Here is a 27,276-nt window from a genome sequence, read left to right as displayed (position 1 = left end):
TTAAAGGTTTGTCGAATGACTAGATCCCCACCGGACTCTGCTTAACAGCTCATCAAGCCTCCCTCCTCCCCAGTCTTGCTGTTCTTCAAACTCAGAGCCAGTTTCTGGACTTTCTCAGGGAGGCCTTCACCCACCTTCTCAGGCCTCAGTCCTATGGCCCGCTTCCTCCACTGAGCACAAGCGCAGGGAGAGGTCTTTTCCCGTTCGATTACTTCCTTTCCCTGGCAAGCGTTAAGAAAAGGTCAAGCGGAGGGTAAGGGGCAGGGACTGCTGGGTCTGCCTGCAGCCAGTCAGATGTGGGGCTGGTCTCGGCTACCCGAGTTGTGTGCCCAGGGACGAGGTAAGCGCGACCCTCTCCAACTTTGGCTTCCTCCCCGGAAAACAATGAATGAAAATTACCCACCACGGAGGTGCTGAGAGAGGTGGACCTTAGATATGCAAAGCACTGATGCTAGCACTTCAATGGGAACTATTCTTACTTTAATCACTCAGAAACAGAAGTTGCTCCCAAGAACCCTAGGAAATTCTCCGAGCACTGTCCATGGTACGCGGTTTCCCAGTTGCTCGATGGGTGGCCCCGAGAGCCACCCTTTTTTACTACGGAGGCGTGCCAAGTTTCGTTTCTTCTCAGGGTGGTGCGGAAGCCGTCTTCCCAGACGGCCCCTCTCCGGGCCCCAGGTGGTGCCCGCGGCGGAGCACCAGAGTGACCGGGGTCCCCTGTATTCCTCTCCCCAACACACACCTTATCCTCCAGCCTGGGTTCCCAGCGCCATCCATCAACCCGTTGAGTCACAGCCGTCTAGGGAGCCCTCCCGCAGCGCCGCCCGCCGGTCCGACCGGGAGCGCTGGAAGCCGCGGTAAAACTGGGGTTGGCTGGGCTCCGCCAGCCCCAAGCCCACGTGCTCCCGGCCGCGGCCACCAGGCGCCGCCCTCTCGCTGGGCGCAAAACGGACTACATTTCCCAGGGTGCAAAGCTGCGGGGCCTTTGGCTCGGCGGGGGCCTAGAGCGGCGCGCCGCTCCGTCGCCTGCTCGGGGGCGCGCGTGTTGGCGCGAGGACGGGAGCGGAGACCCGGAATGAGTTGCCGCGCAGTTCCGCCGGGCCGTGCCGGGCTGCGCCGGGCCGGGTCGGGTCAGGGCAGGCGAGCCGGGTCGGGGGGGACGGCGTCTGTGTCGGCGGTGCCGAGGACAGGCGCTCGGGGCAGCCCTCACCTCTCTGAGGTCCCCGCCCCGTCCCGGCCGGGCCGGCTCGCCTGTCAGTCACTGGGGCGGAGGCAGCGGCGGCAGCGGGGCCGGAGCTCGGCGGTGAGAAGAGCGCGGGCCGGGCCGAGCGGAGGGAACCTGCCGCAGCCCCTCAACTCTCCGGACTCTTCGCCCCAGACCTGCGAAGCTGCAGCCCCGCGCTTCGTTGGACGCCTGCGTAACCTGCGAAGGGCTCTTTCCCCCGTGACCCCCCAGCCCCTTGACCTCCTCTTAGGACCCGAGAGCTCACTCAGAAGAGGGTGTTGTGGGTACAGGCCATCGACCCTGTGACCCTTGGCGGGCCGGGGCCTCGGTTTCTCCCAGGCCTCCCTCCCCTGTGACTCTCTCCTCATAGATTCCGGGGACAGAGCCTTGACCTACCACTAGGACCCCTCGCTTGCGAACTCCGCACCGGTGGCTTTCTCCTAGGAGTGCCCCTCCGTGGGTCTTCTCCGAAGGGCACCCCTTTTGGCCTTTGGCAAGCCCCCCGCCCCCCACCGAGGTGGGGAGGCCTCGGCAGCCATGCTCGCCCTGGGTCCCCTGTCACCCCAGCTCTCCCTGGGCACCCAAGCCGGGGTCTAGCAGGGGGGCCAGCAGCCAAGAGGCTGGGGCAGGAGACAGGTCACGGTCCACCTCCCTGCTGGGGAGGGAGCAAAGATGGAGCGGCGGGAGGAGCAGCCGGGGGCTGCAGGGGCTGGAGCGGCACCAGCCTTGGACTTCACTGTGGAGAACGTGGAGAAGGTATGAGGGCCCTGGGGTGGGCACTCCAGTGACAGAGCAGAAGTTCTGGGGACAGACACTAATGCCAGAGCCTAGGCCTGGGCTGGGTGCCCGCTGGGAGGGTGCCTCCAGAGCACCTGGCATTTGCTGTCTTTCTGGGCAGCAGTAGCCTCTCAATAGGCTATTTTTGGCCTTTCTTTGACCTGGGTCCTCTGTGGATACTCTAGGGTCTCGGGATGGCCCCCCCAGGGTGCTCCCCGTGTAGCTCTCCAGCCAGACTGGCTCTCCTCCAGCTCCATGGGAACTGCAGGAGCAGTGCAGTAAGAAATCAGGAACCCAGGAGACCTGCAGCTCAGTCCTCAGAAACCATGGCGATGCTGAACCCTCCTGGACCTGTTCTGTTGAGCCAAGGGCTCAGAGAATAACCTGGAGCTAAAACGATCTGGATGGTGCTTTCACTCTTCCTTGGGGAAGGGGCCTTCGTTTATTGGACCGAAGCCAGACCACTCCTGGTTGGTCCCCTTTATTTTGCCCAAGGGGCCTGGTCCTGCTGGCAGCTCCAGGGGCCTTCCCTACTCACCTGCCCGCATGGCTTCCTGCCACGGCACTCCCAGGCTCTCCCCACTGCCCAGTCCATCTTTTTTTTTTTTTTTTTTTTTGAACTTCTTTTTTCCTGGGCTCTGCCCCCAGAGGCTTGCCATGCAGACATGCATGTCCCCTGGGATGAATGGGGAGATGGGGCTCCCTTGCTGGAAAGCAGAGAACGGTTGCAGATATTCATTTGTCATTCTCGAGCCCTGTGCGCCATACCAAATGGTGAGGATGCGTCTCTCTGCTTCTGTTCTCCGCCTGCCTCAGCATCCCCGGGGAGCCAGACAAGGGACAGTGGCCATAACGGACTGTCAGAGGTACAGACGGGGCTGAGCCTCCTTGAGTGGAGCCTGCGTTGAGGGGGAGAGGTCTGGTCTCCCTCTTCCACCCCCCCGGGGCTGGGCAGTGTTGGCATGGTGGCGCACTGTTCCATGTGCTACCAGGGAGATAAACGGCTGTTTTCTTACTGTGTGAAGTCCCAGTGGAATGGGGACCCTGGGGGTTTGTCTAATTGAGAGCTCCAGGCGAGGCATTTGCCAGGGCTGCAGGCCAAGACTGCTCTGGCCAGCTTCTTGGACCCTCTCCTGTGCTGTCTGAGGCGTGTTCTCACCCTCCCCTCCCTCCAGTTTGTCTCTGCCTAGAGCTGCCTAGCAAAGTCTTAGTCCTGCTCAGATTTCACAGTGGCTTTGGTGCCGGCATCTGGAGTGACCTGGGGGTGATTCTGGGGGATGCTAAATGGGGCCGGTGGAGTGGATGGGAGCAGCTGTGCCTGGGAGAGTCCGGGCCTCTCGGGCTGTTCCACGCTCCTTTCAGGCTCAGCTCCGTCCCTCTGGAGCCCTTCCTTCCACCCGGGCCTTGCCCATGACCTCAGGGGCTTCCCCTTTGGGGAACGCGGCCTCCTTTTTACTGCTCTCCTGTGGCAGTTCACTCCCTGAACCCATAATGTTTTGCTGTAAGGAGAAGAGGCTGTGGGAGAGCATGGGCAAAGTTCAGGCTCTCAAGACATCGGCGGGACCCCAGGTCCGAGAGACACTGCAGAGCCGTGAGCTCTCCCCTCCTGCTCAGCCCCCAGTCAGAGAGAGAGAGCAGTCTTGCAGGGCCAAGTCGTGCCCTGTGTTCTGGGCTCTGGCAGGATCCAGAGTGGCGAGCACCTGCTCAGTCCTATGCCGTCCTGCAGGCGCTGCACCAGCTCTACTACGACCCCAACATTGAGAACAAGAACCTGGCACAGAAGTGGCTGATGCAGGCCCAGGTCTCCCCACAGGCCTGGCACTTCAGCTGGCAGCTACTGCAGCCCGACAAGGTGCCTGAGATCCAGTACTTTGGGGCCAGTGCCCTGCACATCAAGATCTCTCGCTATTGGAGTGACATCCCCACTGACCAGTATGAGAGTCTGAAGGCACAGCTCTTCACCCAGATCACCCGCTTTGCCAGCGGCTCCAAGATTGTGCTGACTCGGCTGTGCGTGGCCCTGGCCTCGCTGGCGCTCAGCATGATGCCTGACGCTTGGCCATGTGCTGTGGCAGATATGGTACGGCTCTTCCAGGCTGAAGACTCGCCGGTGGATGGCCAGGGCCGATGCCTGGCCCTGCTAGAGCTGCTGACAGTGCTGCCTGAGGAGTTCCAGACCAGCCGCCTGCCCCAGTACCGCAAAAGCCTGGTGCGGGCCAGCCTGGCGGTGGAGTGTGGGGCTGTCTTCCCGCTGCTGGAGCAACTGCTCCAGCAGCCCAGCTCACCTAGCTGTGTGCGTCAGAAGGTGCTCAAGTGCTTTTCCAGCTGGGTGCAGCTGGAGGTGCCGCTGCAGGACTGCGAGGCGCTCATTCAGGCCGCGTTCTCGGCTCTGCAGGACTCGGAGCTCTTCGACAGCAGCGTGGAGGCCATCGTCAATGCCATCTCACAGCCCGATGCCCAGAGGTGAGCCGGTCCCCGCTTCCCAGACAGGCAGTCTGCTTGGCCAGCCACCCATCCGTCCATCCGTCTGCTCCGTAAGCCGTAATTGAGTGCCTACTGCGTGCCTGGTCCTGTGCTGGAATGACAGCAAGGAGCCAGACGAGACATGGATCCTGTCCTTAGGGTTCAGAGAGGGAGAAAGACTTTAAGCAACTAAGCATCCCACACATCACTCAATGAAAACATGCGGCTCTCTCCTCTCTGCCTCCCGGTCAGTCAGTCATCGAGTCCTGGCTGTTCTGCTCTGACCACGCTGTGTATCTCTTTCTCCCCTTTCCTCCGCCTCCGCCCTCGTCCAGCCTCTGTCCCCATCTCTCTCCCCGGATGCCTGAGGGGCTTCCCCGCCAGCCCCCTGGTTTTCACCCTTAGACCTTTCATTGTCCACCCAGCGGCCAGCAATGGTCTTTTAAAAAACGAGGACCTGACTGTTCTGCTCGGAACCCTCCGGAGGCTCCTCACGGCTCTTAGGATAAAGTTCAGAATCCCGAATGTGACCCGCAGGGATGCCGCGTGGCGGGGCGTCTCCGGGCTGTGCTCCTTGCTCTCCTCACTCGCACCCGGTCTTTTCAGTTCCTTGCGTTTCCCAGGCTCCTTCCAGCCCCTGAACCATCACGTGCACTTGACGCCTCCCCCCCCACTCAGTGGAAGCGTCACTTCCTTGGGGACGCCCTCAACGATGTTTGAGACGCAGGTCGGTCTTCTCTGTGATGGCATCTCAGAGCTCCCAGTGTTCTTCCTTCTTAGCCTGCAACACGGTTTCATTATAAATTAATGTGTTTCTCCCCATTAGTCTCTCAGCAGTGTGAGGACAGGCATGCTGTCATTTTATTGTGTCACACCAAGCCTGGCAGCACTGGGTAGCACGCATTATTTTTTGAACGGATGAAAAGTGGGAGCTGCCTGAGTGGGGAGGGCTCGTGGGGGAGGGGAGAAGAGGAAGGAGTGAGCCAGGCGGCAGGAGCCACGGCAGGTGCAGAGGCCTGTTGTGGGCAGAGCCACCACACAGTCGGGGGCCTGAAACAAGGTGAGCGTAATGAGATGCTCCTGCAGCAAGTGTTTCTTGAGCGGCTCTTTATGGGGGGGGGCGGCCTAGGCTGAGCCCAGGGAGCATAAAGATGGATGGGCTGATTTCTGCAAGTCAGGAGCTTATGATCTCAGAGATGCACGGCTTGGCAAGTAAGAGTCTACATGACGAGTGCTCTAACGGAGGGAGCAGGCAGCTATCAGAACCCAAAGGAGGCGTTTAACCCGGGCTGCGGGTTACGAGGGGCTTCCTAGAGGAGGTGGCAGTTGCGCTGTGCTTTGAGGGCTGTGTACCCTGTAGCCGGGAGGAGGCGATGGATGTGGGGAGGATGCTCCAGACAGGTGGAAGAGCCCAAGCAGGGATGGATGCGAGAGCGCCTCGAGGGTGCGTGTGTGAGATGAGACAGCAGAGTGTAAGGGCCAGTGGAGGGAGATCCAGGTCCAGATCACGCGAGACCTTGTCGGCCGGGCTTAAGATTTTGGCCTTCTTCCCGAGGGTGATGTAAAGATATTAGAGGATTTTAAGCACAGAAAATGGCATGATGAGATTTTTTGGTTTAAATTGGATCGACCAGGGCAAGGCTGGAGGCCTGACACTTAACATTTCAGAGCCAAGGTCTTGGGAATGCTTGGCAGAGCCCTGGGGGACATACCACTGAAAGAGGGGGCATGGGGGAGTGGTTGACGGCTCTAGCCTTGGCATTAGTCACGTTTAAGTTCGAATCCCAGATGGTCCACTTGCTAGATCTGAGACCTTGGGTAAAAGCCACTTTTAAGCCTCAATTTCTCTCATCAGTGAAACGGGTGTGATCACATCACAGAGTTTAAGCAGGATAATGTGCCCAGGGCCTGCCCTTGGCATTCTGTGGAGACTGTTTGGGTGTGAGGGTTAAATAGGAGAATGTCTGTGAGAGGCTTAGCCTGGTTCCTGGACATGCCATCAACGGCGGTCGCTAATGTTTAGTATCGTCATTGTGTTGGCAGTTAGTATGAGCCCTTTCCCATGGCTTCTCAGGGTTTCCAACTTAAGGTGGGTACCAAGTCCCAGCTAAGGCCTTTCTTGGCTCTGGGCTGGGACAGTTGGTGGCTAAGGGGAACTGGCAGGGCCAGTGGGTGTGTGATGTGGGGTGTCCTTGGATACACTCAGGTTTACCCACCCAGCCAGTCTCGAGGGGGTTTGGCAGGTAATTGATGCTTCTCTTCCTCTGAACGAATGAGCGAGCAAGGAGCCAGTGAGGGAACCTATAGCCTCCTGAGCGCCCATTGGCTGCAGCCCCCTTGGTTGCTTAGCAACTCTCCCCATTTTCTCAGCTCTGCTCCCGGAGCTCTAATTGCAGGTCTGGGCTAAGCTCAGTGTGAGTGGCAGCCAAGGAGTCCCAGCAGCCCTGCCCTGGCAGCTTGAGCTGACCCACAGGAGCCAGGCCTCTTGAACCTCTTCTCAGCTATAGGCCTTGAAGACACCCTCTCCATCTCTCTCCCCCAGACCTAGAAGCCTCGAGGCCTCAGGCCTGCTCTCCTGTCTGCTCACAGGTCTCAGGCACAGGTGCCCAGGTGGTGGGAAGCCTGTGGAAGAGCGTTCCTGTGGGTGGTCTGTACCCTGCCCGGGGCCGGTGTTTGGGCCTTGCTCTGTCTAGTCTGTTTCCTGGCTTTGGTGTGAGAAAAAATCACCTTCTGTGGCTCTCACTCCTGGGCCGTCGTGCCACTGCCTCGCCTGTGTCCTGACATCGGCTCTCTCCTTGGCTGAGCTTGTGCTCAAGTCTCTGTTTCCCACCCTCCACAGCTGCTGCTGCTTGCCGGGCTCTCTCTGTCCTTTGAAATCTTTATTTTTTTTTTTCCTGAGATTTGTTTTTAATCCTGGAAAAGCTTTTCATTGGGGGGCTGGGGAAGGAAAGAAGGTGAATTAGAGAGGCTCTTGGGGGCTCCCGTCAGTTGGAAACTGAGCTGTGGGCTGAGATCTGCCTTGATCCTTTGAGGAAATTCAGGTTGGGGCTTGAAGCAGAAGCAGACCTATAGCCATAGAAGGGACTGTTTCGTATAAGGGGACAGCCTGAAATCTGTCTCTGACTTGCTCTGTGACCTTGAGTAATAGTCTGAGCTCTACTGGGGTATATTGCCCTTGATTTATCCTATGATGAGGCTCAGATGGGACAAAGTGGAACGGTTGTTGAGTACCTACTGTATACATTAATTTCGAAGATGCAAGGGAGGCTTGGACTACAGTGGGGATGCTGTGGGGGTAGGGCACGACCTCCTGCCCCATCTCAGCTACTGGGGAGCTTGCAGGCCATGGCCTTGGCCCTGCCCCTCCTCTTTGTGCCAGAGTCTGGCCTGAAGGTGCCTATTGTCTTGTGGTGCAGCCTGTGTCAGGGCCATGAGACTGAAGCTATCCCAGCTGACTCCAGGCCGCACCCTCTGGAGCTGTCTCTGGGCTGGGGGGCATCCTGGTGTAGAAGCCTTGTCCCACTGGAATGGGGATGTGGAGACGTCCAGCATCCCAGACGGGTTGCCTCCTGTTCCACTTATCCGCCACCTAACGTTATGAGGCCACCTGCCTGGCAGCCGCTTGGGGCAAGTCCAGGTAGAGCTCCTGCTGGACCCTCAGCACCCGCCTCTCTGCATAGATTGCTATGGTGCTGCTGTGACTGACAGCAGAGTTGTCCCAAGCCTTCGCTCCCCGCTAAGAATATCACTTCCTCTGCTTGGTCTCACCGCCACAGATCAGGCTGCTGGGGAGGGGTCCAGTGGGAGGGAGGCAGCCTTCTCACAGTCTTCTTTGTATCCTTGGCTTCCTCTGCTCCTGCTTTAGGAGTCATTGTACCTCAGGGATCTCGTCTTTTCTCTCATTCAACCCTTTCCTCATGGGCAGTTCTCCTCTATGCCCAGAGCTGTTTGCTGATGACTCCAAAATCTCTCTCTCTTGCTCTCACCTCTCCACCGGGCTTCAGGGTTTTATATCCAGCTTTCTGGACATGTCTACCTGCCTCTCTCACCAGGTACCTCTGATTCAACACGGCTGACCCTGAATTTGTCACCTTCTGGCCTCCCGTTAACTTTGTGACTGTCCCCTCTACCCACCCCTCCAGGTCTCGGCCAGCACCTCCCCCAGCTACTTAGCTGTCTAGCCAGTAACCTGAGAATTGTCCTTGGCTCTGCCCATCCTCATCATCCAGTCAGTCCTCAAGGCCTGTCTGTTTTGCCTCCCAGCGCCTTGTGAGTCAGTCACCTGCTTCTCTCCTTTCTGCCACCAGAGCCCCCTCAGGAGCTGGGACGCGGTGGTAGGAGGTGGAGTGCAAGGTGGCGGTTGCTGCTCCAGAGGCTCTAACAGGACTCCGCAGCCGGCGTTGCCTCTTCTGTCTCCCATGCTTGCTCAGTCTCCCCCAACCCTGACTGTGTTAGTTTCCTAGAGCTGCCAGAATAAAGTGCCACACGCTGGCACCCACCACCGAAGTATACTGTCTCACGGTTGTGGGGCTTGGGGTCTGATAGCAGGGGTCAGCTTTCTGTGGAACCGGTAGGAGACTCCTTCCTCGCTGTCTCCTGGCTCCTGCTTGCTTGCTGGCAATCTTTGGCTGCCTAATGCCAGCCTCTCCCTTTGTCGTCGCGTGGCATTCTTCCTGTTGGTCTCTGTCTTCACATGAATGCTCCTGTTGAGAATACGGGTTGTGTCCCATCAGGCTCTGACCTCATCTGCAGTGACTCTTTCCTCATCAATTACACTCTGAGATAGGGAGGTTAGGACTTCAACGCAACTTTTTGGGAGGGACACAGTTCAATCCCTAACGGTCTGCCCTCCGGCCTCCGAAGTAATGTCCTTCCCGTGTGCGAAGCACATTGCCCTTATCTCACCCCCACCCCCAACAGTCCTGACCCATCTCCGCATCAACACTGAGTCCAGTGGAAGGACACAAGTCAACCCATAACCCTGACCTTCTCATACGTCTTCCCGGAGGTCTCCCGGAAGTCTCTGACCTAAGGTTCCTCCCAAACTGGGCAGCATCACGCCTGCCGTGTAGGCCCTGACCTCTTTTTTGCTTTGGATTTGATGTGGGACGGGGGGCTTTGCTGGAAGATTGTGCCGTTTGGAGTTCCCGTTGTGGTTCCGTGGTAGTAAACCCAACTAGTATCCATGAGGCTGTGGGCTCATTCCCTGGCCCCGCTCAGTGGGTTAAGCATCCAGCGTGGCCATGAGCTGTGGTGCAGGGCTTGGAGCTGGCATTGCTGTGGCTGTGGTGTAGGCCAGCAGCTGCAGTTCCAATTCAGCCCCGAGCCTGGAAACTTCCATATGCCTCAGGCGTGGCCCTAAGGGAAAAAAAAAAGAAGACAGTTGTGCCATTCTCTCCAAGCTGGTGGGGCTGGGTCTCCTCATCTCATGCCCCCAGGTACGTGAACACACTCCTGAAACTCATCCCGCTGGTGCTGGGACTGCAGGATCAACTGCGACAGGCCGTGCAGAATGGGGACATGGAGACCTCCCACGGCATCTGTCGCATTGCCGTGGCCCTGGGCGAGAACCACTCCCGGTGAGGAGAGGGGCCGCTGGGGCAGGGCAGCAGGGCCCCTGGGTGGGGGGGCTGGCGCGACCTCCCCGTGTGCCCGTCCCCCAGGGCCCTGCTGGACCAGGTGGAGCACTGGCAGAGCTTCCTGGCCCTGGTCAACATGATCATGTTCTGCACGGGCATCCCCGGCCACTTCCCCGTCAACGAGACCACCAGCTCCCTGACGCTCACTTTCTGGTACACGCTGCAGGTGCGTCGTGGGAGCCTCCGGAGGGCCGGGCGGGTGGGCGGGGGGCGGCGGGGCCGGGCTGACGCGCCCCCTCCCTCTCAGGATGACATTCTGTCCTTCGAGGCGGAGAAGCAGGCTGTGTACCAGCAGGTGTACCGGCCGGTCTACTTCCAGCTGGTGGATGTGCTTCTGCACAAGGCCCAGTTCCCTTCTGATGAAGAGTACGGGTTCTGGTCCTCAGATGAGAAGGAGCAGTTCCGGATTTACAGGTGATGGTGGTAGGCCGGTCCCGCCTCTAAAGGGAGTCCTGGCCTGATAAAGGCAGTGAGGGGAGAGGCCCAAGGCCAGGCCTCCCGAATCCGAGAACTCCTCTCCTTATCGTCTCGGCGCTGTGGCAGGGTGGCAGGGGCCCTGGGGGCAGCATCCGGGCGGTGTGTAAGGCCTTCGTCTGCTGCTCAGGGTGGACATCTCAGACACGCTGATGTACGTCTACGAGATGCTGGGGGCCGAGCTCCTCAGCAGCCTCTATGACAAGCTGGGCCGTCTGCTCACCAGCTCAGAGGAGCCCTACTCCTGGCAGGTACGTCCCAAGCCTGAGCCCCTCAGCCCTCCCAGACCCGTCACTCCCTCCTCCTCAGCCGAGCCAGTGCGCCCTCTTTCTCCAGCACACGGAGGCCCTGCTCTACGGCTTCCAGTCCATCGCCGAGACCATCGATGTCAACTACTCCGATGTGGTGCCCGGGCTCATTGGCCTCATCCCACGGATCAGCATCAGCAACGTGCAGCTGGCGGACACTGTCATGTTCACCATTGGTGAGACCTGGCTCACCCCCACTTTCCCGGAGCCAAGGCACCCCCCCCCCGCCGCAGCCTCAGCTGGCCTCCTGGGCCCTGTGCAAGGTGGGAGACCTCCCTGCCCGCCGCCCCGAATCAGCAGTGCAGCTTGCGGACACTGTCATGTTCACCATTGGTGAGACCTGGCTCACCCCCACTTCCCCAGAGCAAGGCACCCCCCCCCGCAGCCTCAGCTGGCCTCCTGGGCCCTGTGCAAGGTGGGAGACCTCCCTGCCCGCCGCCCCGAATCAGCAGTGCAGCTAGCGGACTGGCCTGGCACATCTAGGGGTCCTTGTCACCGCGCACTGAGCTGCAGCTCAGTGAGGCTGCTTCACTGTCGGTGGGACAGCAGCCCTGGACCCCTCCTCAGCTGTAAGGCTCGAGTTGGAGCGTGTCCACGCGTGTACGCCCGTCTGTCCCCTGAATGAGCAGCGCGCTGTGCCGGGGCTGCCGCTCGACCCTGCCGGGAGCTCTAGCTGCCGCTCAGGGACGTGGTACCGAGCCAGCCTGGCCTCCTCCGATGACCTCGCTTCTCCCTTCTTCCCCCAGGAGCCCTGTCCGAGTGGCTGGCTGACCACCCCGTCATGATCAACAGCGTTCTGCCCCTTGTGCTGCACGCCCTGGGCAACCCTGAGCTCTCTATCTCTTCCGTGTCCACCCTCAAGAAGATCTGCCGGGAATGCAAGTACGACCTGCCACCCTACGCTGCCAACATCGTGGCTGTCTCCCAGGTGTGTGGGGTCCCGGGTGCGGCGGGGCCTCAGGGCACACTCTGCACGGCGCTGACAGCACCTTCCTCCTTTTTCTCCCAGGATGTTCTGATGAAGCAGATCCATAAGGTGAGCTCAGAGGTTTCTGCGGGCTCCTCGGGGTACTGTGGCATCTGTAGACGTCCCCTCTCCTGCCTTTCCCTCTCCTCTGTCCCTCATTCTCCATGCTTGGGACTTGCCCCGGGAGGTCCATTCTTTCCACCCACAACCACATGCGTCCGGGTTTGACCCTCCCGTTCTGTCCCACAGACGAGCCAGTGCATGTGGCTGATGCAGGCCCTGGGCTTCCTGCTGTCAGCGCTGCAAGTGGAGGAGATCCTTAAAAACCTGCACTCCCTCATCTCGCCGTATATCCAGCAGCTGGAGAAGCTGGCAGAGGAGATCGTGAGTGAGCTGGTGTGGCCTCGCGGGCGCGGGGGTGCGTGGCCGGGGTGCGGCGGCGGCGGCGGGACGCTGGGGCTTCCCGTCGAGCGGGCCGGGGCTGCCGAGGGCTGGGGCTGGAGCTGGCGTCAGGGCTGGGGCCCCTTCTCTCCGCAGCCCAACCCCTCCAACAAGCTGGCCATCGTGCACATCTTGGGGCTCCTCTCGAACCTCTTCACCACCCTGGACGTCAGTCACCACGATGACGATCACGAAGGCCCTGAGCTCCGGAAGCTGCCCGTGCCGCAGGGACCCAACCCCGTGGGTGATGTTGTCCTTGCCGTTGCCCCCGCTGCCCCGTAGGACTGTCACCGCCACCCCCCAGCTCTCGGGGTAATGCTGGCGCCGTTTCCCTGGCGCCGTGGGGCATGACGCATTTGTCCCTCTGACCCTGGGCATGGCCTCCGTGGCCCCTGCCCTGCGAGGAGTGATGTCATCGTCCCACAGCCCTGTGGACAGGCCGTCTTTGTTCCCAGCCCCGCTCGGGGGGTGTTAGCCGTCCTGCCTCCGCCCCGTGGGGGGCAGTGACATCGTCCTTCCACCCGCAAGTGATGTAATGGTGGGCTCCTGTTTGGCCCCCAGCCCCGCGGGCCGTCTGCTTCAGCGCTCATGTTCTCTGTGGGCACGGGGTGCTCGCATGCGCCCCGTCATAGTTCGTGCCTTTGGGCTGTCCCCAGCCTAGAGGGAATGCACGTAAACAGGGTGTCACACACAAAGCAGTGTGATGAGAGCCGGGGTGAGCTCGGGCGCAGGAGGCTGGGGTGCCCACTTGCGAGCTGTTTGATCTGGGGTAAGTCTCAGCCTCCCATTCGGCGCCACGACTCCAGGATGTCTGGTGCTCGTTTCCTCGTCCTGTGCAGGACAGCAGGGGGTCCTGGTTGAAAGCACTTGGCGTACTCTTAGCTCTGTGCCCACGTGAGGGGCTGCTTCGCTCATTGTTCCAAGTGCCCCTCCAGGGTTTCTCCTGGAAAAAGGAAGCCACAGGATCCTGGCCCCTCTCCTCGGCTCCCGACCCCAGCTGCAGTTACCCCTTTGGCTCCTGGCCACCTCAAGGCCACTCTCCTGCCTCAGAGCCCCTTCTCCTTCTGTGGTGGTCGTCAGCCTGCCTTTCCTCCCCTCCTAGGATCACAGGCTGCTCTCTGCTCCCCCTGAGCTGCCCGTATCCACGCAGTCCTTGGGGCTGTCCACCCTAAGCCTGTCTGGGTGAGACAACATCTCTGCTTCAGGGGTTGGTCCATAGGCCTTTGGGACTAAAACGGTTTTACTGAGCAGAAGTAGTGAGGGAGCGACACTTTGAAAAAGCTGACAGAGTTTTAATAATCTTCTGAAGCCCTCAGAATACCCCTGCTTTGCAGTTTGAGGCTGCATCTAAGATGATCCCTAGAATTTGGGATGTCCTTTTCCATTCTTGGGGGGTCGGCAAAGCCCTCCTTCCCCCAGGGTGCCCTGCACCGAGTGCTCAGCGTGCAGTCGGGGGGAATAGGTTTGCACCCCTGGCCTACTTCCAACTACCACGTCGTCCTGCTCAGGTGGGTCAGAGTGGTGGTGGGGGCCCCTCACTTCTTCCCGTGTCTCCAGGTGGTGGTGGTGCTGCAGCAGGTCTTCCAGCTGATCCAGAAGGTGCTGAGCAAATGGCTGAATGATGCCCAGGTGGTGGAGGTGAGCCCCCATGGCGACCTTGCTCAGAGGTGGAGCAGGAGGAAGGTGCCGCTGCCCCCCCCCCCAGCTTGTGATGACGTGGAGGAAACTAAGGGGGGGACTCCTGCCCCGCAGATGCAAGGACGCTCTGGGGATGACATTCAGAATGTCGCGGTATTGCGGGAAGCGCTGGAGCCAAGGGCTGTGCTGCTGGGGCTGAGTGACGGCCGGGGTCCTCCTGAGTGGCGGAGACCTGCCGTAGCTCTTTACAGTTCAGGCGTTTCTCGCGCTTGTTGCTTCCCGAGAAGCAGGGTGGAGATTCCACTGGCAAGAGTTGGGTTACAAAGTTCCATCCTCAGCGCCCCTGAGAAGGGCCTCTGGGCCCCCTCCCTCCAGGGTGAGGGTCAGGCCGGCCCACCCGCCTTGGTGTGCGGAGCCAGGCTAGGCTGATAGGTCAGGGCCCCCTTTTTAGGCCTTGTCTGTGCAGGCCCTCAGGTGTGTCCCAGCCGACGGCGACCTGCTGACCAGGAGCCGTCCGCTGTCTTCGCAGGCGGTGTGCGCTATCTTTGAGAAGTCCGTCAAGACGCTGCTGGACGACTTCGCCCCCATGGTGCCGCAGCTGTGTGAGATGCTGGGTCGGATGTACAGCACCATCCCCCAGGCCTCTGCTCTGGACCTCACGCGACAGGTGGGCCTCCGGTGTCATCCTCGTCGGAGATCCGACCCAGGGATGGAGCAGGTGGCGGCGTGGGGCGGGGGGGGCCGCTCTGGCAGGGGTCCTCGCCTGTGTCCCGGGAGTGTGGGCCAGGGCCTCAGCGGACCGGCCTTCTCTGCTCTCTTGTAGCTGGTGCACATCTTTGCTCACGAGCCTGCTCACTTCCCCCCGATCGAGGCCCTCTTCCTGCTCGTCACCTCGGTTACACTCACCCTCTTCCAACAAGGTAGGTCCTGACCGGCGTCTCTGCTGCTGCCGCCACTGCCCCTGCCTCTGCGTCCCCGACGGGGGAGCCAAAGCTGCCCACTCTGTTCTCCTCTCTCCCCTGAGTCGCACGTGGGACTTGATGGGAAACGAACGGGATCGAGCACAGCACAGCTGTCACCTTACAGAGAGCTGACACCTGAGGTTGAAATGGACAAGAGAGTGAATGGTGTCTTCTGCTGGCCTGCGGGGCTCAGGGCCAGTCTGGACGTGGGGGAAGGTGGGGCTGGCAGCTCTGAGGGCCGTGGGGGCACCAGGCTGGCTCCACTTCCTTTGGGATAGAAGGCGGAGTGGAAAGACCACGGGCTTGGAAGTCAGAGAGACCTAGAGTCGAAGCTCAGCACCACCAACTAGTTGTGTGACCTTGGGCAAGTCACTGACTTTTTCAGAGCCTTTGTTTCCATATCTGGGAAATGGAGATTTATACACAATTGCTACAGGAGTTAAAGTAGCCTCTTTGGGGCCCTTGGCTTGGGGTTTTTACATATGATGTACTCAGCAAGTGCTGGTTCCTTTGCCTGCATTGAGGCTTATTTCTTTCTAGGCTCAAAGCCTTTGGCTGTGGTCCCAGCCCCCCATTGACTGCAGCCTTCTCCTTGAGAGGAGTCGGGGGGCAGGAGGCTCCAGGCCGCCCCTGCTGCCTGCTAGCCCAGGCTTCTCACCTGGGAAAGGAACTGCATCCTTCTGCCAGCCTCCTGAGTCTTGGCTAGATTCCTGGCCACAGGTTTGGGGCTCACCGGGGATCTCTGCCGGAGTGAGAGTGCTCTCTGCCTCCGTCCTCGGTGTCTGCTCCCGTGATGCTGGCCTCTGCTCCGCTGGGCCACGGGTGGTTCCCAAAGTGGGGAGGAACCTGAGCCAGGACCAACGTGGAGCTCATCCTCAGCCCCTCCTCGCCCCTCCTCCTATCCAGCTGGGGACCCGTTCTGGGGGTCCTTTAGTCGGCCCACGTCTCCTCACCCTCCACGGCCACGGCTCCCGTGTTGGGTGCCACCTGAATCACCTCAGCAATCTTCTAACCCATATCCCTGACGCCTCCCCTTCTCCAGTCCATTCTGCACCCTGCAGCTAGAGTGTTTTTTTAAGACAAATCGGAGCATTCCCCTTCCCTGGCTCAACGCCCTGCCACTGCCCCCATCTCCCTGGGGGCCGGCCCCTCCCACCTGTGTGACGTGGCTCCCGCCTACTTCTCAACGTCCGTTCCTGCTGGCGGCCCCGTGGCTCCAGCAGTTCAGCCACCCTGATTTTTCCCTCCCTGGGTCCCATTTGACCCTGTGCCTTGCTCCTCTGTCTGGGTTGTGCCATGCCCGCGCCTGGGTGAGTGCTCACGCCTCCGTGCCTCACCTGTGCATCAGTCCTCAGAAGCTTCTCTGAGGCAGCATCGGGTGCTTCAGACCTCACGGTGAAACTGCATCCTGCACGCACTGCTCATTCAGCACACTCAGCAGGCCGTGTCCGGGTCTGTCTCTCCTCCTCAACGGAGCCCCTCGAGGGCAGGCTTGGGTCTCTTCCCTCTGCATCCCTCGGAACAAGGCCAGCATAGAGTAGGCACCAGACTCTGTTGAAGAGAGGAGGGCGAGGGCTGTTGCCCTCGGAGCCTTTCTTGCTCACCGTATGGCCCCACCGCTAGCTAGCAGGGTGGCTGCGGAACGTCAGACCTGCCATCTGCACGAGGGCCTGGGCTGGGGCACGTTGGGCCTCCCTTGCCAGGACTCGGGTCACTTGAGGTGCAGACGTGAAAGGGACGGGCTTTATCAGTGACTCCTCCCACCCTGGAGAAGGAAGCGAGGGAGAGCTTGCTACCTCCTTGCCAGTCGGGGAAACTGAGCGTTTGTGGCTTGCGCAAGATCACACAGCTCCTTCGTGGTGTCTCGGCGGGGCTCCTGCAGCACCTCCTCCCGGGAGTGGAGCTCAGGTGCACGCCTTGTCCCTGCCTCAGGCGTCATCCCAGCTGGAGGCAGAATGGTGTCCAGCATCCTGTGTGCTGGGCTTGTTGGTTGTCTTACAGAACAGGATGGCCCCTTAGCTGTTACGCTGTCCCAGTCTTGCCGTACCTGCCTCAGGCTCTGCCCCCCCCCCACCGCACCATGGGGGACGCGTTGACCGTTTCTTCATGTGTCCAGACGGACGGTGGGCGCTGACCGTCAGCCCTGAGCCTGGCTCTCTGCCGAGTCCGTGTCCACGTGGAGGGGCTTGGTGGGTGGGGCTCTCATTTTTGGCCTCCCACGATGCAGTGCCCTTCCCTGGGCCTTGCCAGGGGCTTGCCCGGCCATCCCCATAGCATTTTGGGCACTGCCATACCCAAGAAGGAGTCTTCTGGTTTAAGAAAACCCAACAGATTCCTTTCCTTGGCTGGACCGAGAGCCCTAAGGCCATGGAGGTCTGGGGCACCTGCTCAGGCCGCGATGCCCTGGCCTTTCCGGGGTCCCAGGGTGACACCAGGGACCAGCCCTGCCTTCCTCTCCGATGGCTGGTGATGGGCGGTAGGTGCTAGGAAGCAGTGTAGGGCCACGCCAGCGGCCAGAGGCCACAGCACGGGTGTGGGGCTGTTTGTCCAGCTACAAGGTGGCCAGCGTTGCTCGAGCACCACAGGGTCACTTGGGTTCTGGCCTGAGGAGCGGGGAGTAGGCGGAGGGCCCCTTGGGAGGGAGCGGGGGCAGACTGTCCTTCACTTTGCCGTCTCTTTCTGTTGGGCTTCTCCCAGTTCATGGTTTTTGTATGTTTTGTTTCTTTATCTTGCTTCCTGCTGCTCATGTGCCCCCACGCTGTCTCCCTGCAGGCTCTCAGTCCCACATAACTATATGAGGTTGAGTTGCTGTTTGTATAATTTTTTCTTAAGTTCCATCTTTATTATATTTTAGGGCCCAGGGATCATCCTGATATTGTTGATTCATTTATGCAACTCCTGGCACAGGTGTGTTTTAGTTTTATTCATTCACGTTCTGTTCTCTCTCTTTCTCTTTCTCTTATGTTGAAATTCAATTTAAGCCTATTTTTAGCTTTCTGTTGACAAATTTTTTTTTCTGTTCAGTTGAATAGAGTTTCTTCATCTGTTTCCGTGGAAGTTGACAACACAGCATCCTCCCTTAGTGTCCCTTTGCCTCAACTAGCTCAGGCTTCCACAGACCAGGGAGAGGCTGATCCCCCAGGGAGGGAGCTGGGCCGGCCTCGGGGGCGGTGGGGCAGGGAGGGGGCGGTAACTGTGCCCAGCAGCTCCTGTGCGGCTGGGGTGCCCAAGAAGGTCAAGGGCAGGACCAGAGTTGAAGGGCCTGGGGGCCGTCGTCCCCGTGCTCCTGCCGGGAACTGCCTGCCTCCGTGCCCCCCGCCCGCTCTGGAGAGGTAGGCCGCCAGGAGCTCCGAGGGAGGGACGGTGCTGAGTGCGCTGCGGTGGAGCCCAGAGCTGGGCCGTCAGACAGGTCGTGCTGCTGCTGGGAGGCGGGGTGCTGGCTCCTTTGTGAGATGCGTTTGCCGTGTGTTGGGCTTTATGTGTATGTCTTGAGTTCGGCTTGGGAAGGGAGCAGAAGTCACATGTTGCCGTTGGGTGTCAGGATAAATGTGTCGTTGGCGTGTGGGCGTGTGTGTCGTGTGTTGGTGTGTGTTAGGCCCTGGTGGGTAGTCTTCTGAGGTGTGTTGCATTTTCCCTATCACAGTTGATTTAAGGTGTCCTGTCAGTTTCTGCTGTACAGCAGAGTGACCCAGCCGTTCGTGTGTACACACACATTCTTTCGCTCACGCGATCCTCCATCGCGCTCCACCCCAAGCGGCAGATGCACTTCCCTGTGCTCTACAGCAGACTGATGGCTTTGGACTGTCGATGTGTGTTGGAGGCGTGCGTGTTGGGCTGTGGGAGGGCGTGTTACGGGGCGCAGGCAGACACGCTGTGGTGCTGGCTGTCTCTATCAGGGGTTGTGTGTTTGGGAAGATATATGTGTCGGGCTGTGGGGATGAGGGGTTGGTGTGACGGGGGCTTCTGTGAGTTAGGAATTTCCTGCGGGTTGGGGTACCTGATGTTTCTTTGCCTACTCACTCCACAAATGCTTTTTGAGTGTGAAGCACATGCTGGATAGTCTGCTGGGTGCTGAGAATGGTGAGCAGAAGCGGGCACAGCCCTTACTCTCCTGGAACGAACCCACCGTCCAGTGGGAGAGGAGGAGAGGAGTGGGAACGGGCAGTGTGTCCTGGGTCCGGGTGGACGTGTGTGTGTGTGTGGGTATCCGTGAGGGTGCCGTCTCTGGGAGAAGGCATCTGCGTGTGTATCTGTGAGTGTGTATGGGGAGAGTGCAGCTGCTGGAGACCTGAGGAGGTTGAGGGTACAGGTGTGTGGACGTGGTTTGGGGACACGTGGTTGGGGGAGCTGGGTTGTGAATACATAGCGAGCGTGTGTTGCACATCTGGGAGAGTGGTGCGTACAAGGGATGTGGCAGAGGTGTGTGGAAGAGGGTAAGTAGGGTGTGTGAAGTGAGGGTGCATGGGGGGCTGTGTGCACACGCGTGAACCCGGGGGAGTGAACATGCAGGGGTGTGAGGGCTGGCGGGTTAGGGGTCCGTGTGGCGTGCGTTGGGGGCTGCTGGAGAACAGCAGTGCTTGAGGACTGTGGGAGCTGTGCAGAGCATCTCCTGTGGCCTGAGGATGTGCCAGTCCTGGTACCACTTGGGGTGGGCTCTCTGCCCCTGTACTCCATCCACTCCCCGCAGCCTGGCAGCCCTGGCTTCCGGGCTGGGTCCAGTGGAGAAGGGCCTGGGCACAGGGCCTCTTGAGGAAAAGGGGCGGCCTGGCCTCCAGAGTCCTGCCCTGCTTTTCCTCTTCCTGAGCTGAAGGGTGTCTCAGGAATGCAGGTGGGACACAGGAGTGGGGCTGTTGGTCCAGCTGCCACCTCTTCTTCCTGCTGCCCTGTTAACAAACCCATGGGGGCCTCCACTGCCCTTGTGAATCAAAGCAAAGCTACTGCTGGCAACCTGGAGCCTGCAGGAGGTCTGGCTCTGATAGTGGGGGTGGGGTGGGGAGGTGTTTGCTCAGGGGTGACTCGGGACCCAGACTTTCTGCATCGTGACCCCAACCTCCCATTCGCCTGTGCACTCATGTACACATACACGTGCGTAGCATCCCTCGGCCACTCCCCTCCGGACCTGCTGAACTCTGGTCCCCCAGAGACGGCCGGGTGGCTGGTTTTGGCAGCCTCTCCTCGTGGTGTGTAAAGTTGGGGCCTGGGTGGCAGGTGAGTGGGGGGGAATGGTCCTTGGAGCTGGCCGGGGCTGGGCTTACCAGCTCCACATCCTGCAGGCTCTGAAGCGGAAGCCCGACTTGTTCCTGTGTGAACGCCTGGATGTCAAAGCTGTGTTCCAGTGTGGTAAGTGGGGCCAGGGGCCAGGGGGGCCTGGGGCCCCCTTGGGAGGACGCTCGGGCCCCATCTCATGTGTCTCTGCCTCTCTCGCAGCTGTGCTGGCCCTCAAGTTCCCCGAAGCACCTACTGTCAAGGCCTCCTGTGGCTTCTTTGTGAGTCCCACGCCAACCCTTAACCCCCCGCCACCCCTATACCCAGCCTGCCCTGCCCAGGACTCCAGAAGGTCAGGGTGTGGTGTGCTGGTGTCGTCTCCAGGGAGACAGGGGGAAAGAGCGGGGGCTGACGGGCCTCTCCACCCTCTGTAGACAGAGCTGCTGCCTCGCTGCGGGGAGGTAGAACCTGTGGGGAAGGTGGTACAGGAGGACGGCCGCATGCTGCTCATAGCAGTGCTGGAGGTGAGAGGGAGCAAGCGGGGCACGGAGCGGGGTGGGGCGGCCTTCACTGCGGAGGCAGCTGCCCTCCTGGGGAGCTTGAGCCTCTGGCTCCCTAAACTCTCCGGTCCTGTTGGTTCATCAAGCAAATGGCTGAGAGCTGTTAGGCTGCTGTGAGGATCAGCGGGCTCTTAAAAAGCACGCACTGTTAGGTGCATTGGGCTGAGAACCTGTCAGGGGAGTGGGTGCCTGTGGCTGGGCATCCTTCCTGCAGAAAGGCCAAGGCCCTGGTGTGCTGAGAGCCCATCTCCCTCAGGCCATCGGGGGCCAGGCCTCCCGAAGCCTCATGGACTGCTTTGCCGACATCCTATTTGCTCTGAACAAACACTGCTTCAGCCTCCTGAGTGTGTGGATCAAGGAGGCACTTCAGTCACCTGGCTTTCCCTCTGCCCGCCTCAGCCCTGAACAGAAGGACACCTTCAGCCAACAGATTCTTCGGTGAGCAGAGCTGGCAGGGCCTGGGCTTGAGCCGGCGGGGGGCAGAGGAGGCCAGGGTGGATGTGCTAACTTGCTCTCCCTTTGCTCCTTCAGCGAGCGGGTAAACAAGAGGCGAGTGAAGGAGATGGTGAAGGAATTCACACTTCTGTGCCGGGGGCTGCATGGCACAGATTACACAGCTGACTACTGAGGGGCGCCCCCGTCCCGCCCACACTTCCTCCTTTACCGCTCCCAGCCCCCAAAGAGTAAACCTGAGTCCTCACTGCACTGCTGTCTCCGCTTCCTTTCCACTGCCACTACCCCCTAATGGGGTGACCTTGGAAGACCTGGGGGAAGGATGGGGGGATGCTGGAACCCAGGCCTTGGTAGGGAGTGCTGGGGCCAACCTGTAGCTCCTAGGGTGGAAGGGGCACTGCTCTAGTCAAGCTGCCTAGGCGGGAACCATTCCGAGAACTGCCCTGCCCTTCCGGCAGGTGGGGACTGCAGTGGTGTCCAGTTAAGTTCGTCCCATTATTCACGCATGCACACATTGATGTAATCAACAATGCTGAGTACCAAGCCTCTCATTCTGTCTCAACAAAGGCGACCTAGTCTCAAGCTGAGCTGGGGGAATGGGACCCGTGAGGAGGGCTGCATGGAGCAAGTTTCATTTCTGAAGGGAATAGGTGTTTCCTAGGTGGAGGACTTGGGGCTTTGGGCTGGAAGTGAGATGGGGCAGGTCCACTTGGGAGGGAAGAAATGCGGAGTAGCTTTGAATTCCAGGCTGGGTTTCTTGTGCGGGGTTAGGGAAACACCCAAACTTGCCCTTGGTTGAGGAGGAACAGAGAAAGTGGGACTGAGCCTGTGGGGGAGGATGCACGGCAGCCCCCAGAGGAAGAGGAAGGCAGGCCTTAAGCGTTGTCTGCAAAGCGGTAGCTCCCCACCCCTGATACCTGACCAGTACATGATGGGCAGGGCCTGGTCAGGACCAAGGACAGCTCCTGTCCAGCTGCTGCCCTGCTCCCTTAGCAGGGCTCCCTCCCTTTGTGCCCGCAGCCATAGTTCCTTGCTGGCTGCCTCTCAGCTCAGGCACCGAGCCTTCTCTTAAGTTCGATCTCAAGAGCAGGACTGGTTCTCCTCACTCCCAGCCTTGAGCCATGAGCCTCCTTGCAGGTGATGGGAGAACTGGTTATTCCCACATTTGTCTCCCTTTCCTGTTCTTTTCCCAACTTCTGCACCCATGCTCTGTCCCCCGTTCTGCATCCTCATTCAGTCTCTTCCCTCACCAGCCAGCATCAGCCCCTCTTTCATGTCATCCTGAGGTCCGTCTTTCCCGTTTACCCCTCCTCAGACCCATCTTACCTTACTCTTGATTTTTCACTTCTCCTGAGGTATGTGGAGATGTTTCACATACTCTCTGTCCTTTTCTCCCATGACGTAGCACCCAGGTGTCTTCCTCCGCCCTGCGGGGAACAAGTGTAGCATCTATAACTTGGAAGGATGAGGGGTCTGAAGAACAGCTTCTAAAATCAGACCTGGGCTTGGTATCAGTGATGCCGCTGACTGCTGTGTCTTGTTAGACTGGCAGTTAGCGTCTTTGAACCTCAGTTTCCTCATCTGTAAATGGGACAGCTCTTACTCCAAAGACCGGAAACTCTCAGTATGTAGCAGTTGGTGAACCAGGGTTTGGCTGGTTGACAGACTGCTGTGAGGATAATAGCGAATGCTTAGTATATGTGCTGTGTGAAGGACTACTTTTAAGAAATTTTATGTCTAAATTAACTGTACCTAGCAATTCTTTTAGGAGTGCTATCGCTACAATGCCCATTCTGCAGATGAGAAAACAGCTATAAAGACGTAGGATAAGTGTCCCAAGAGTCTCAGTAGTAAATGGCAGAGCACAATATTCGAACCTGGACAGTTGGACACTTAAATTAAAAACCACATAATGCCGCCTCCCAGATGATAGAGTGCACAGGCAGTGCTTCACACTGTAGGCGGACAGGAACTGCTTAAACTAGGGTAGTCATTTTCCGGAGGGTCAGTGTTTCTGAGGGTGCGTGGCGGGCTGAACCGGAAGACCATTGCAAGGGCCTGCGGCCAGGAGAACTACAGCACCCACAATGCCCCGCGCCTTCCGCCGCGGCACTTCCGCTCGGCTTCGGGCTCGGAGGGCACTCATTGGTTCTCCGTGGGAGCCTTGCTGATTTAACGTTGCCATGAGCCCGCCTCAGACACCCGGAAGTGATCTCCCCGGAGGCCCCTGTGCGGCCGAGAAGCGGGGGTTTGGATGGGAGGGGGACTGGCCCGAGGACCGCGGGCGGGCTGGCTCCTCAGCCCCGCTCGCACCCAGCGGCTCTGACGCTGCGAGGGCTGTCTGGGAGGACGCGGGGCCCGGAGCTGGCTGGGAGAGCTCCCGGTTGTCTCCTGCCACCCAGACTGCCCCATGGAGTCCACGTTCAGCAGCCCCGCGGAGGCGGCGCTGCAGCGAGAGGCGGGAGCTGCGGGGCGGCGCACTCCTCTCGGGGACCTGGACCGAGTGTATGAGCTGGATCGAGTCGTCGGATTTGTCAGCGACCTCGGGTGTCACCGGGTGAGGGCCGGTTGAGGAACGGACGGGTCGCCCAGAGGATGGGGTCTTGGGGTGCTGTCATGAGGGTGGCGGTCGAGGGGAGGTGCCCCTCAGGGAGTCGGGACTTCGAAGGTTAGGTAGGCGCTCCCGGAAGGTTTTCCTTGAAGAGGCCCTCGATTCGGGAGCGGCCGTTCCTGACCCCATGGTTTATGCGTCGCAGGTGGCCTTGCAGTTCCCAGACCAGCTCTTGGGAGATGCTGGGGCCGTGGCTGCGCGACTGGAGGAGGTCACGGGGTCGAAGATGTTCATTCTGGGGGACACGGCCTATGGCAGGTGGGAACTTGCTTAAGGATTGGGGGCGGGGTGGGTAGGTCTAGGGATCAGGGCTCCTGGCGTTTCCCCCGTGCGACAGTGTCTGTCCCCAGTGGCTGCGTTTCTCCGGGATGGGGAGGACCCCTCTCCTGACACTAGCTCATCTCAGTGACAGTGTCTTTTCTTCGTAACCTCACTGTCCCGACTGGCCATGTTTCCATTGATGACAGCCAGTCTTCGTGATGAGACCGCCTCTCACTGATGGTATCTCCTCTGCAGCTGCTGCGTGGATGTACTGGGTGCTGAACAAGCGGGAGCTCAGGCCCTTGTACATTTTGGCCCTGCCTGCTTAAGCCCTCCTGCCCGCCCACTGCCAGTGGCCTTCGTCCTCGGTCAGCGTTCTGTGGCCCTGGAGCTCTGTGCCAAGGCCTTTGAGGCCCAGAACCCAGACCCCGCCGCACCTGTGGTGCTGCTGAGTGAGCCAGCCTGTGCCCACGCCTTGGGTGAGGGTTTTTCTTGGGAGTGCGGGAAGAGTGGGCCCCCCGGTCTGCGCCTTAATCTCCCCACTTCATAATGCTCCCCTGGAGTTCTCAGTGTGAGTCTGACCCCCGCTTCTGCTTTTGGGTCCTATTCATTGTCCTGGGGATGAGGGGGGGGGATCCAGCTTTAACCAGGCCCCAACCCCGACACCACCTCCTTCTTTCAGAGGCCTTGGCCACCCTTCTGCGCCCACGGTACCTGGACCTGCTTGTCTCCAGCCCGGCTCTTCCCCTGCCAGGGGGCTCCCGCAGTCCAGATCCCGAGCCCCTGGAGCGTTTCGGACGCCGCTTCCCCCTGGCTCCAGGGAGGCGTCTGGAGGAGTATGGTGCCTTCTATGTGGGGGGCTCTGAGGCCATCTCTGACCCTGACCTTGACCCAGACCTGAGCCGGCTGCTCTTGGGCTGGGCACCAGGGCGGCCCTTCTCCTCCTGCTGCCCAGACACAGGGCGAACTCAGGATGAAGGTGCCCGGGCTGGGCGACTAAGGGCACGTAGACGCTATCTGGTCGAGAGGGCCAGAGATGCCCGTGTAGTGGGGCTGCTGGCCGGCACCCTGGGCGTGGCCCGACACCGTGAGGCACTGGCACACTTGCGGAGCCTGACGCAGGCTGCTGGCAAGCGTAGTTATGTGTTGGCCCTGGGGCGACCCACACCTGCCAAGCTTGCCAACTTCCCTGAGGTGGATGTCTTTGTGCTGTTGGCCTGTCCTCTGAGTGCCCTAGCCCCCCAGTCTTCGGGCAACTTCTTCCGTCCCGTCTTGGCACCATGTGAGCTGGAGGCTGCCTGCAACCCTGCGTGGCCGCCTCCAGGCCTGGCTCCCCACCTCACGCATTATGCGGACTTATTGCCTGGTGAGTGGCAGGGGCACTCCCTAAGCGGAAGACACTTGAGGCATGGGGTTGGGGCCAGCAGACATCCTGTCTCTCCCTCCTAACAGGCTCTCCCTTCCACGTGCCCCTCCCGCCGCCCGACTCAGAGCTGTGGGACACCCCCGATGTGTCACTCATTACCGGCGGCCTCCGACCCCCACCTGCCTGGACGCCATCAACTGATTCTGGATGCTCAGCCCTAACCCTGAGGCCCCAGCAGGAGCTGGTTGAGAGCAGCCCTGCCGGTGAGTGTGGCCCACCCCCACTCCCAGCTGACCTCTTCCCGCAGATTCAGCCCACTCAGCCTCAACCCCTTCCCTCTGCAGCCTCATTCCTTAGTTCCCGGAGCTGGCAGGGGCTGCAGCCGCGCTTGGGTCAGACGCCAGTGACGGGAGCTGTGAGTGGAAGACGAGGGATTGCCATCGCCTACGAGGATGAGGGAAGCAGCTGATACCGTGTGGGGCCAGGGCCCCAGGTGGACTCAGGAATCACTGCTGAGAGCTTCAGTGCTCTCTCTGCACCAACCTCACTCTTCGGCCAGGATCCTCCGGGGGGCCCTTCACTGCGGATAGGATCCGGCTCTGTTCTCTCCCGTCCTGGCACTGGCACAAGGCCTGGCACATGCTGGCTTAGGGCATGCCTCTTGTTTGACTGATGGAGGAAGAGCTGTGGGTCTTCCCAGAATCCTTCTTGCACCCCTGGGAGCAGCCCAAGACCTCTGGCCAATCCAGGATCCTGCTGTGCAGTTGAGGGTGTGTCCTGGTCAGAGGCAGCTGCTGGATGCTTTGGAGCAGGTCTTCTCTGCCTCTGCGCTGTTGACACCTCGGGTGACGTGGGTGCCTACTGTGAGGGGGTGTCCTGTGGAGGCAGGACGTTTAGCACCATCTCTGGTTTCTGCCCAGTAGATGCCAGCAGTATACCCCTCCCCGCCTGCGATGACCAGCAATGTCTCCAGATATTGACAGATGTCCCCTATGGGGGCAAAACTGCCCCCAGTCGAGAAGCGCTGGTCTACACCTATGCTGTCCAACACAGTAGCTACATGCGGCTGTTCAAACATACGTCTGAATTCATCAAGGTTAAAAACTCAGTTTCTTAGTCGCGCGAATCTCATTTCAGTGCGCGGGCAGCCACACGAGAGGAGGGCGCGGCTATAGGACGTTTCCATCACCCCGAAAGCTGTCAGCTGGTGCTGGGCTGTACCACTCCAGTTTGTTTCTCAGGGAAACAACAGAAACGAGACTAAACCCGATGTTTTTCTCCTTGTTTCTTTTGATTCATCAAATGCTGCAGGTCCTGTGTGTTGAGATCTAAATGGTATTTGACTGGGATCTTGTCCTCACTGTGTAGCTGGGAAGAGAGGCAGTTAAACAGGCAATGACCACACGTGGAAGCAGTATTCTTTGTGAGGAGGGATGCCCCCGGGGCAGCTGGAGCCCAGAAGAGGCTTCTTGGGGGGAGGGGGAAGGGCGTTGTGACGTAAGCGGGATCTCGTGGGGAAAAAAAATAATTATCAGAAAAAATGGAGTGAAAAGGATATTTGGGCAAGGGGTACTCCATACTTAACCACACAGGCATTCACCAAAGTGGAGTGGCTGGACCCCAAGGGTTCAGAGGTGGGAAGTGAAATGACTCGCCTCCGCACTCCCGGCATTTGCTGAAAATCCCGGCATGTCACTGTTGTCCAGGGTGTTATAGATGAACTGGGAGATGTGATCTTGGGCCGCTGGGACTGCCCAGCCTGCTAGTAGAGGCAGTTCTGTACACTGACCACGGTAACTGGGACAAGGTGGGCATCAGTCATGGAGTCTTCACATAGGTATCGAGTCACACTGTGTGCCAAGCACTGGAAACCCGGCAGCGAGCTCAGGAATCCTTTTGTGGTGTTTACGTTCTCCAGTCTCATGG

General features: G+C 59.7%; 2 protein-coding genes across 4 annotated transcripts; both read left to right on the top strand.

Moving 5' to 3' along the window:
• On the top strand, positions 1,146–21,364 carry IPO13 (importin 13). Of its 2 annotated transcripts, XM_003356487.4 has the most exons (20): positions 1,148–1,981; positions 3,729–4,465; positions 9,904–10,044; positions 10,129–10,270; positions 10,352–10,518; positions 10,709–10,829; positions 10,915–11,062; positions 11,633–11,814; positions 11,896–11,922; positions 12,103–12,237; positions 12,391–12,534; positions 13,852–13,932; positions 14,462–14,599; positions 14,756–14,852; positions 17,749–17,801; positions 20,168–20,234; positions 20,322–20,380; positions 20,534–20,623; positions 20,916–21,097; positions 21,191–21,364. In XM_003356487.4, the coding sequence occupies exons 1-20, from the start codon at positions 1,898–1,900 to the stop codon at positions 21,285–21,287; spliced, it is 2,892 nt and encodes a 963-aa protein (XP_003356535.1). In that variant the 5' UTR covers positions 1,148–1,897; the 3' UTR covers positions 21,288–21,364. The 2 variants fall into 2 exon arrangements, 1 of the variants encoding a protein (XP_003356535.1); XR_298727.3 differs by lacking the exon at positions 17,749–17,801 and having other exon boundaries at positions 1,146–1,981.
• Positions 21,191–26,754, top strand: DPH2 (DPH2 homolog). 2 transcript variants are annotated; one of them, XM_021096833.1, is made up of 6 exons: positions 21,191–23,669; positions 23,869–23,981; positions 24,240–24,463; positions 24,667–25,350; positions 25,437–25,613; positions 25,695–26,754. In XM_021096833.1, exons 1-6 carry the CDS (start codon positions 23,523–23,525, stop codon positions 25,817–25,819), a joined length of 1,470 nt encoding a protein of 489 aa, XP_020952492.1. In that variant the 5' UTR covers positions 21,191–23,522; the 3' UTR covers positions 25,820–26,754. The 2 variants fall into 2 exon arrangements, with proteins under 2 accessions (XP_020952492.1, XP_020952491.1); XM_021096832.1 differs by lacking the exon at positions 24,240–24,463 and having other exon boundaries at positions 23,546–23,669; positions 25,695–26,632.

The sequence above is a fragment of the Sus scrofa genome, chromosome 6 (assembly GCF_000003025.6).
Source record: "Sus scrofa isolate TJ Tabasco breed Duroc chromosome 6, Sscrofa11.1, whole genome shotgun sequence".
In the NCBI taxonomy this organism is placed as follows: domain Eukaryota; kingdom Metazoa; phylum Chordata; class Mammalia; order Artiodactyla; family Suidae; genus Sus; species Sus scrofa.
The sequence above is the reverse complement of the archived record's forward strand: the minus strand, read 5'-3'. Positions and strand labels throughout refer to the sequence as shown.

Coding starts and splice junctions, on each gene's coding strand:
- IPO13 (XM_003356487.4), top strand. CDS start 1,898: ATGGAGCGGCGGGAGGAGCAGCCGGGGGCTGCAGGGGCTGGAGCGGCA. Junction 11,923..12,102: donor TGATGAAGCAGATCCATAAG/GTGAGCTCAGAG, acceptor TCTGTCCCACAG/ACGAGCCAGTGCATGTGGCT. Junction 20,235..20,321: donor CAAAGCTGTGTTCCAGTGTG/GTAAGTGGGGCC, acceptor CCTCTCTCGCAG/CTGTGCTGGCCCTCAAGTTC.
- DPH2 (XM_021096833.1), top strand. CDS start 23,523: ATGGAGTCCACGTTCAGCAGCCCCGCGGAGGCGGCGCTGCAGCGAGAG. Junction 25,351..25,436: donor TTATGCGGACTTATTGCCTG/GTGAGTGGCAGG, acceptor CCCTCCTAACAG/GCTCTCCCTTCCACGTGCCC. Junction 25,614..25,694: donor GGTTGAGAGCAGCCCTGCCG/GTGAGTGTGGCC, acceptor TTCCCTCTGCAG/CCTCATTCCTTAGTTCCCGG.